The sequence below is a fragment of the Oncorhynchus tshawytscha genome, linkage group LG02 (genome assembly GCF_018296145.1).
Source record: "Oncorhynchus tshawytscha isolate Ot180627B linkage group LG02, Otsh_v2.0, whole genome shotgun sequence".
Classification (NCBI taxonomy): Eukaryota; Metazoa; Chordata; class Actinopteri; order Salmoniformes; family Salmonidae; genus Oncorhynchus; species Oncorhynchus tshawytscha.
In genome coordinates this window covers 63,412,081-63,422,402 of record NC_056430.1, presented here as the reverse complement: position 1 = coordinate 63,422,402, position 10,322 = coordinate 63,412,081, and the positions used below count along the sequence as shown (strand labels likewise).

The window sequence follows — 10,322 nt, the reverse complement described above, 5'->3', positions numbered from 1 at the left end:
ATATATATTTTATATTTGAGATTCTTCAGAGTAGCCACCATTTGCCTTGATGACAGCTTTGCACACTCTTGGCAGTCTCTCAACAAGCTTCATGAGGTAGCCACCTGGAATGCATTTCAATTAACAGGTGTGCCTTGTTAAAAGTTAATTTGTGGAACTTCTTTCCTCATTAATGCGTTTGAGACAATCAATTGTGTTGTGACAAGGTAGGGTTGGTTAACAGAAGATAGCCCTATTTGGTAAAAGACCAAGTACATATTATGGCAAGAATAGCTCAAATAAGCAAAGCGAAATGACAGTCCATCGTTACTTTAAGACAAGGAGCTCAGTCAATGCAGAAACTTTGAAAGTTTCTTCAAGTGCAGTCGCAAAAACCATCAAGCACTATGATGAAACTAGCTCTCATGAGACGCAGAGTAGGTGAACGGATGATCTCCGCATGTGTGGTTCCCACTGTGACGCATGGAGGAGGAGGTGTGATGGTGCTTTGCCGGTGACACTGTCAGAGAATTATTTAGAATTCAAGGCACACTTAACCAGTATGGCTACCACAGCATTTTGCAGCGATATGCCATCCCATCTGGTTTGCGCTTAGTGGAACTATCATTTGCTTTTGAACAGGACAATGACCCAAAAACACCTCCAGGCTGCATCAGATGATCTGGCCTCCACAATCACCAGACCTCAACCCAATTGAGATGGGTTGGGATGAGTTGAACCCCAGAGTCAAAGAAAAGCTCAGCATATGTGGGAACTCCTTCAAGAATGTTGGAAAATCATTCCTCATGAAGCTGGTTGAGAGAATGCCATGAGTGTGCAAAGCTGTCATCAAGGCAAAGGGTGGCTACTTTGAATAATCTAAAATCTAAAACACTTTTTGGTTACTACATGATTCCATATGTGATATTTAATAGTTTTGATATCTTCACTATTACTCTACAATGTAGAAAATAGTTCAAATAAAGAAAAACCCTTGAATGAGTAGTTGTGTCCAAATTTTGAATGGTACTGCACATGGCGCACACACGGCCCATCATTTTGCAACCTCACTACACATGTACTCACAGACACACAAACGTATTCACTTGCGTGCACAAACACCACACACAGGCAAATAAACTGAAAGAGAGTGTCATTTACCGATAATCAGTATATAGACTTTTTCTTTCTCAATATATAGACCTTAAACAAAGACTGTAAAGCAAAACGGATATAAAGCCTTTATAAAAAGTAAATAATTATTTACAAGAGTAAGTGCTTTTTCACTGAGCCCTGATACCATGTGTCAAATAGCATATACTAAAGTAGTTTGTAACTCAATTAGAAGCTTACATCATCAAGTATGACAACAACTCTGGGGCTCATTTAGAGAATGATAGCCAAAGCTACGTACATACAAATTATAGAAGGGTTAGGAACCCGAAACAAAATGAATCTCAACCCCACTAAATGCAAACTGTAAGGGCTCTTATTTACATTCAAACATCTGAAAATACCAATATGTTCCAACACACATTTGTACATATTCACACATTTGCTATTAATCCCTCGTCCTCAGATCGTCTTTTTCAGCTTCGTTACACTGTAACGTATTCCTTAAATGTCACTGTGAGACAGTTTGTTGTAATATCCGTGATGACTATATTCCCAAGGAAAGGCTTGAATGAAGGAAAAGGCTCCTCCTCCACAGTATGTTCTGTTGTGATAGCCAATGGCGGTATTGTCTGTTCTGTTGTGATAGCCAATGGCGGTTTTGTCTGTTCTGTTGTGATAGCCAATGGCGGTTTTGTCTGTTCTGTTGTGATAGCCAATGGCGGTATTGTCTGTTCTGTTGTGATAGCCAATGGCGGTTTTGTCTGTTCGGCAGTCTTCTCCTCCTCGGCAGAAGGAGCCACCTGTGTCTCTGTGGGAACTGGAGCCTCCCGTTTGGACCTCACACAGCTGAGGTCCATGGGCTCGTCCTGGTTAGACTCCAGGAAGTCATAGTCCTGGTGGCCATTGTGGCTATGGTGGCCATTTTGGTCCATGGAGTTGCTCTGAGGTGGTGAGGACACAGTGCAGGGTGCACTGATACTCCGGGAGTTTAGAAACCGTTTACAGCCACCCCGGTCCTCGCTCTTGTCTGCCTCTGAAAGGTGACGTTTGAAGGCTGGAGAAGAGCCGTTTACTGGCTGAGTCCTTCTATGAACCCCCATCTCAAAGGGCCAAGGGGCAAGGTTAGGTTTGGTGGTCAGCCTCAGGGGCTGCTCTGTCGCACTAAGCTCCATTTTGGGCGAGTCAACCTTCTCAGCAGGACACTTAAATACGTTAGATCCGTTAGATCCTGAGTTGAGGGCGTGTAACTTAACGTCTTTGTTGCAGTCTTTCGCGAATCCGTTGGTGAGACCCAGTTTCTGGACGAGCCTCATCTTTTCAAGTTGATTTTCTGCAGCAGCATCATCATCATTGTCCGGCTGCGGCTCGTCAAGGGTTTCCACATCTCCGTTTTTAATCCTCGCCGCCTGCATGCCGTTCTCCATGTACTTGCTCATGACAATGACGATGCGTCCATTCTTGTTTTTGTTCTTGACAATCTTCAGCTTGCTGTCGCTGACATCGTTGGCCTTCAACAGCGGTGCGTCCTCTTTGGCCGTGGCCTTGCTCTGCTCCGATTCCCCACTGTGGTCGTTGAGGTGAGCCGGAAGCTTCTTTAGCTCCATGGTGATATCCTTGACTTTGCTCAGGCAGCCAGAGTCCTTGTCCCGGACCCACTTCTGCTGTAGCGCGGGAGGCAGGTTCCAGCTGTGGTTGGTGGGCAGTTCTGGAGCTTTGGTGGCCTCCCTGGGCTTCATGCACTGGGTGCTGTCATACATCTTGGGGTCAGGCTGGTAGTGGTGATGTTTCTTGCTGTTGAGCTGGTAGTAGAGCTTCTTCTTTCCGTTGGCCTGCTGCTCGGCCTCCCTCTCCTTGGCCAGCAGGGGCTGGTACTGGTGGTGCTTCTTGCTGTTCAGCTGGTACTGCTGGGTCTGGATGGGGTCCACTTTCTGCCGGTTTTCCTCGTCCAGGGTGGTCTCCTGAAGGCCTGAGAGGACGCTGGATCTCCGGGCAAAGGACGGGACCTGAGAAAAACACAGCTGTTAGTTAACTGATAGATCAACTTGTTGACATGATTATCTGACTGACTTTCTCTCTGTAATGAAGGTTAGAAAAATGCCATCATCAAATGGTGCCCTCTAGATGACCTTTGAGTGAGTCCTGAGCCCTAAACTTGTGTTTAGTTCTAAACTTGTGTTTAGTTCTGTGAGGGCCTTTCATACATATTTTGTCAGCCCTCCCACCCTCCTGGCCATCAGAGTTACATTTCAGAGTGGCTCCTCTAGCCGCTCTGACCTCAGCTCTGAGGAATGCCATAGACTGCTTTGTGCCCCATCACTGACTTCCTCCTATGTGTTACCACCAACACCGCCCTGAGAGGAACAAACACTACCTAGAGGGGGTTCCTTTTGCTCTTTCGATTTGTGATTGATGTCTAGATGTACTTTTCAGTCACTGCTTTAAGATTGAAGACATTTTGGAGACCTAATCTACCCAGTCTATCCCTAACCTATCAACAGCATGTGCCCCTAATCTATATGACAGTCATTCAGATTTTAACACCTATTCTGTAGTCTTATAAAGGACTTCTTAGAAAGCCCGTCTCAATTAAAGAATGTGTTGGTCTTAGTGTTGGATGGCAAAAATGTACTCAATCTCTTATAGTAACATTAATAGTAACATTTATTTGATCAAATGTATAGTAATCAAGGAGTTAATTGTCAACTCTCCAAAATATGTGAAGACTCACCTGGCCGATCAGGTGCTTTGGCTTTGGCCCTCTTTTGCGATATCCCATAAGCTGCTCGTATCTCTCCCTGTGTAAGACAGAAAACATCACCATGTCACTCAAACCATCCACAATAATACATTATTTAGTAGTTAACAACATAATGTAACGGAGTTAGGTAGCTGGGGGGGGGGGGGTATTTCAAATCTTATTGGAAGGGGCCTGATTTGTGGGATTTGCCCCCCTGTCATTTAAAACTGTATTTAGGTCAGAATACAGTACTTTAACTACAAAAGGGGACTACACACAATAAAGTACTTTCATTGCTTATGCAAGGATGATGTACTAACAATAATGAAATACAGTAAGGCAATGCAGTAATTTATGGGAAAATCCCATGCACCATTGAATCCTAATTGGTGACATGAAACATTAGTGGAATACCCCTGTCATATCCCCATGTTTACCACTAGATCCTCTAACTGAACCCATTAGACATGAATTACAAATATCATACTTAATGTAGTGTAGAGTCTACAGCCATATATCCTTATTACTTGTATACCAAGCGTTGCTGCATATCAAAGTCCTTCTCATGTCAAATAATGTATGGTTTAGGCCTGACTAAATCGGCATTACTCCAAAGATAATGTATGGCTTAGGCCTGACTAAATCGGCATTACTCCAAAAATAATGTATGGTTTAGGCCTGACTAAATCGGCATTACTCCAAAAATAATGTATGGCTTAGGCCTGACTAAATCGGCATTACTCCAAAAATAATGTATGGTTTAGGCCTGACTAAATCGGCATTACTCCAAAAATAATGTATGGTTTTGGCCTGACTAAATCGGCATTACTCCAAAAATGATTTCCACATGGAATTAATAGTTTTCCAGTTCATTAATTCAATCCATATAAGGATGGAATAGATTCAGGGCCTGAATGAACTACACATCTATAGACCATGTAACTGGTGGGTAGGATACTTTCCCTATAGCCCACTGTTTTCCATGCTTTCTCAATAGCAGTAATTCAATACCCAATGAGTACTGATGTCAACCCCCCTTCCTCCTTGAGCACATCTAATTACTGTGGCGACTCAGTATATTTTCATAGCCTGGTACTCTGCCCGGTGAGGCCCCCTGGAGAGTCACGTAATTAGCTACAATAAAAACTCCCCCCGTTCAGAGACAGAGATAATGGCGAAAACAGACACCGCCCTCTGTCGACATTTTCCCTACTGAGTGACCCATCTCTTTTAAAAGCTGGTGTGCGCACACGGCGGGAGAGATTGACAGCAAACCCCGACGACAGGCCGAGTCACTGCATGGTTTTTGCGCCATAGTGCAGTTGTAGTTGTGTGTTCACGTCCAGGAAACCCCCACGGGAGGTTTAGCAATTACCGGTTAACAGTAATGCCTGTCCAGCAAACAAGTCATCTTGAAAAGGCACAACGGCGTTTTCAAGCGGATGCTTCTACGGTTGTTTCAGGAATATCGCCTATTATTAGAAGCCTAGGGCGCCTTTTGTCTAATGTTGTTCCCAGTGCCTTCCTCATTCAATACATGGTGAGATGAAGCAGGGATGGGGGACAAGACAAAGCATGCAGTCAAGGAATATTTGGCCCTGGTGTCCGCATAAGCATGTAGCCTGTGAAAGATGATAGCCTATTGTGGTATGGGCAAACTAAAATCAATCAATCTATTATTACAGGCCTAAGAATATCACATAGGGACAATTCATTGTCCAATATGGTCGACCACGAAATTGTAAGTCATACGCAATCTTTCCAAAATGTTTTCAATCCGATTTGTGTGGTCACTGTGTAGGCCTACTGCTATTCTAGGCCTACTGAGATTTATTTAAAAATAAAAAAAAAATAAAAAAAAAAATAAAAAAACTTGTGATTGCATCATGTCTTTTTAGGGGTTTGAAAAGTTGACATTGCCATAGGAAAATGTAATTCAATTAGGGCACATTTTACGCACACCACGGGATAGAAGTGGTGCGCTATGCGCGCACACGCACAGACACACGCACAGACACACGCACAGAGCAGCACCCCCCACCCCCATTGACTACACAAGGTCGGCTCGTCAAATCGAGTCTGTCAAACTCACCTGTTCTGGAAAGCGTCAAGCAGTCGCGGGTCGAGAATGTTTTCTTCTGGTTCCCACGTGTTATATCTATTAAGACAAAAAGTAGGACAGAGAGAGGGCGAGAGACAGAGAGAGCGAGAGAGAGAGACATTAATATCAACAGAGGTCGCCTTCTATCAACCAAACTACAACCATATATCAAATTTTGCCGTCATCTGCTTGGTTGCTGACAGAATCCCTTGTAAAGTAGCTAGGCAACTTCTGTAATCAGGTTAGCTGTTAACAGTTAGCAGTCAGTCTTGACCAAATAGGCCTATATCAAAACATAAACATTATGCATATTATTGATAAATGTGTAATAAAGTAAGAGCAAAGTATAGCCTATACTCTGGAAATAGGTCATTATAAAGTGTTAATAATTGCTAGGAAGTATACTTCACAAAGTCAACACAAGCAAAACGGTTACTCTATGGGAATCATGAGGGTGATTAGGGTAATGTGGGGTAACAAGCCCCCAGGGTAACTGCCCCCCCCATATATATATATTCAAATTACGTTAGATCTATAAGCTTTTTATAGATATACAATTATACAATCATATTGCAAGTCCAAATCATCTACAAATAACTTCATTGAGTTACAGTCATTTTCTTTATATTGTAGGATGGTTTGGGCATGATTTGGTGTGCAAATAAAAAGAGGCACCTTACATCAAAACCTCATCATAGTGAGGATATTAATAGTGAGATGTGCAATGTCATTTTGCTTCATTATTAGATGTATTTAATTTAAATAAGATACCTAGATTTGAGCTTATAAGAGTTAATTACTAGAAAATGTTCTTGAGGGTGGGGGATAGTTACCCCACGTTGCCTTAATTTTCGCTCAACACATAAATTAGTGATGGCATCCTAAGCGCCATCGATCGAATCAAACGTTCACTTCAACGCGCGCAAAGACGCACGCGCCACACACACACTTGAAAACTTGAAATATTAATTTGCATTACTAGGCAGTACTAAAGTAGGCTATAGTATTTTCAAAGCTAACTTACTTTGGAGACCATCCTCGCCACTTGACTAGGTATTCCATCCTCCCCTATACGGAGATGAGAGAACATATTGGTTAATTTGATTATAAGCGGGTCTTTGACATTGTCTATCTGCAAAAACACAACAACAACATAATTTACTTCCATCAATTACGAAATATATTGCATAGCGATACCAAATAACCCTGTTTTTGGACATTGAGCAATCATATATTTGAAGTGATTTCAAACCTTTCGATTCCGCTTCTTCTCGATGCTCTCCACCGCAAAGACGTGCTCTCCCGCGGCGGGTAGCTCCATGTTCGACGCAAGGGGAAGGTTTCTCTTCCAATGGCTGTAGAAAATGTCACCCCTGCCCGCTTTTGTGCTGTTTTTCCGTCGTTCAAATTGATACGAGAGATTTCCCTTCGCTCCGATCTTCCCTCTCTTTCCCTCTCAGTCTAGTCGGAATTCGTTGGCAGCGGCAGTGCGATACGTTTTGCTTTGCTTTGCACACGAGAAGGGGTTGCAGAAAACAGTTCATGCAAAGAGCCATTGATGTGACGTCAGGAGGAGGAGGCGCTTTTGGGGGCTGGGGCAGTTTCATGCTTTTAGCCCATGGATGTGTAGGGTGAAATGGAACTGCAAGAGGGTGCTATGAAAAGTATAATAATGTGTTATGATATGTCAAATTGGGAATTGGGACTGAACATTAGCCTTTTACGCAATTATTGCCTTTTACGCATGTCATGCAAATCATGAAAAAAGGAATCAAGGCTACCATTGCCTATGCTCCATGCCCATTTCCTTGATCGATTTTAATTAATGTAGCCTATTTGTTAATGTATTCATTAACGTTTTCACAATTGTTACAAGTGTATGCCAGATATTTCTAAAGGACACAGCCCTGGTTTCCTTAATTAAAGGCTGAGACCGATTGGATAAATTAAGTGAATGTCATTGTGTGAGTGACTCATCATCAATAGGCCTACTGAAATGCAACTTTGGTGTCCCACTCCAAAAATAAATATATGTAACAGTTCATTATGGATCTGGTAGGCCCTATGTAGCCCACAACTGAATGATACCGATCAATAAATGGTACCTTGAGCATTTAACCCCGGTAGAAAACAAACATTATGCACACTGAAACAGTATGTACCAGCTAAATCAGGTATAGAAGATCGTATTAATCACTCCCCAATCTAATTGATACATTCTAATAATAATAACCATCATCACCCTCATATGATTCTGATAACTGTAATATGGGTTTCCCATATTATTTATGATTGTTTTCCAAAGACTTCACACTGGGATCTTTGAAAGAAAATCCATAAACGTGAGCTTTCCTATTCGCCTTGGTGACTTGGCTAACATACCAAATGGATGAGCAAGGATGCGTCGTGCTGGTAGGCATTTTCCATAAATATCTACCCTTTCCATTAATACAAGGTCATATGTAAAACCATTACCGAGCGCCAGTGTCGCGGTACGGGGCATCGAGTGAATTTTCTCTGCACATCAAAGGCCCGTGGTTGTGTCAGAGATATGTAGGTCACATCAGTTGGTCTTAAACCCCGTTGGCATTTCTTCCACCGCGTTTATTTCTGCCATCCGACTCTGACGGGCACCGGCCGCTGCGTTATCACTTGGGCGAGAGACGCATGGGCCTACCTCTGGCACATAGAAAAGCCAATGTGCGTTTTTTTTTTGCACCTTACAACAGCACAGTTATTGCCGCTGGTGGTGGTTCGTGTGTCTCTTATGCCCGCTGTCTCTTTGAAACACGAAAACAGGTTGGACATGTTGACAAGTGCGCTATAGTCGTCGCACACGCACGGTTGTACACACACACGCGCGCACACACACACACGACCGTATATTTGGCTTATCAAACGATCTGTTATATTGTATAAGCCTACACATTGTAAAATTATTGGTATTTGTCTATATTGTTATTTATTTCGTTATATGTTTTCGGTATAAAGGCGCAAGCGTCGAGTATCATTTTAAACGTAAATAAAATTCAGCAGCGCAAGGGTTAAAGGAGAACAGTTCATGCAGGCGGCAATGTTCAGCCTATTGCAGACAGGCACGACTTCCTTTCCTTATAAGGCAATGAGCTCAAAACGCCAGAGAAATATCAAATGAACGATTTGAACGACCAGATTCACCGGAGTATTTGCACACAAAATCACTCCCATACTCACGCTGGCTATCAAAACATTCATTCTTTTTCAGTAGGTTCAAAGGAAAGACCACAAAGCATTCTCATTGTGGCTCGAGGAGCAAGCTTTGAGCGGTCACAATAAAACAGCAATTCTATAACATTCGCAATCTTCTTCGAAATAATGAGCCATACCGTTGACTGCAAGGGCCACAATACTCAAATACACTTATTTTGATGAAAACCATTTGCGTGGTTGAAACGAAGTTTTGCCTTCTATTTTAGTAGATACGGTATTCTCCAATAACACCTGACCCTTGATATGCGCATGGAATTAATTATATTTGTATGTCACCAAAAGGCTGTGACTGTCGTATCACCTATCTTGTTTAGGCTTTGCATAATATTACAATTTATGAGCCATATCAGTTAAAGATTTAACAATGGATGTGGTTGGAATTATAAAAATGGACACCACCACACAATTTCCACTTCACTGTCTTTCAAATTGCGCATGGCACATGTTTCAAAGGTTCAAGGGAACGTGATGCACGTGCAGTCCTATTAATATGCTATCATGTCCATGCGAACTCCATACGATGCTCATTCAGTTCGGAGAATAACCCCGACATATAAACTGACCCTTTCAGTAACTAAAAGCTCAATGTCACTTGTAAAAAATTCCAGCAAAGGGAACTAAATGACAAATCTGAGGAAGAATTATATCATAGACTAATCCCGCAGAATGTCATAAATGCAACCAGTCAATCCAAAACTACAGTAATTCGATGTTTATTAGGGACATTATGAATTCATCACATGATGAACCTCTAACCCACAGAGATAACGCATGATTCATCTTACTATAATAACCCTATGTGAAACTCAGGTTCAATGTTTTAGTGGAGATTTGCATTCTTACATAGATTGATGACCACACATGAGACTGCAAAAAGCCTACACAATTTTTGCTTAACTTTAAATGACAGTTTGCATAAAAGGCTTTCAAAGTCATTCATTTGTCTTGACAGAGAATTATGTTCCTGACAGCACAAGGTATACCAAATAGGTTACAATGGACTGAGGGATCTATTTCATTTAGGCTATAGTTGCCATGGTTGTTGGGATGAACAGCCAGATTGTATAAAGAATTTGAGAAGACTTGTAGTGTGATATGCCCTCCTTTCAAGCAAATCCTCTATTATATACGTCAAGCTTT

The 10,322-nt window shown here is 42.1% G+C and overlaps 1 protein-coding gene across 1 annotated transcript; it reads right to left on the bottom strand.

Annotated features, from left to right (window-relative positions):
* Positions 1 to 1,197: 1,197 nt before the first annotated feature.
* LOC112245716 (E3 SUMO-protein ligase CBX4-like) lies at positions 1,198 to 7,509 on the bottom strand. Its single transcript, XM_024441896.2, has 5 exons — positions 7,186 to 7,509; positions 6,958 to 7,001; positions 5,925 to 5,990; positions 3,824 to 3,890; positions 1,198 to 3,098 (listed from the first exon to the last, which is right to left on the bottom strand). The coding sequence occupies exons 1-5, from the start codon at positions 7,252 to 7,254 to the stop codon at positions 1,578 to 1,580; spliced, it is 1,767 nt and encodes a 588-aa protein (XP_024297664.1). The 5' UTR covers positions 7,255 to 7,509; the 3' UTR covers positions 1,198 to 1,577.
* Positions 7,510 to 10,322: the final 2,813 nt, after the last annotated feature.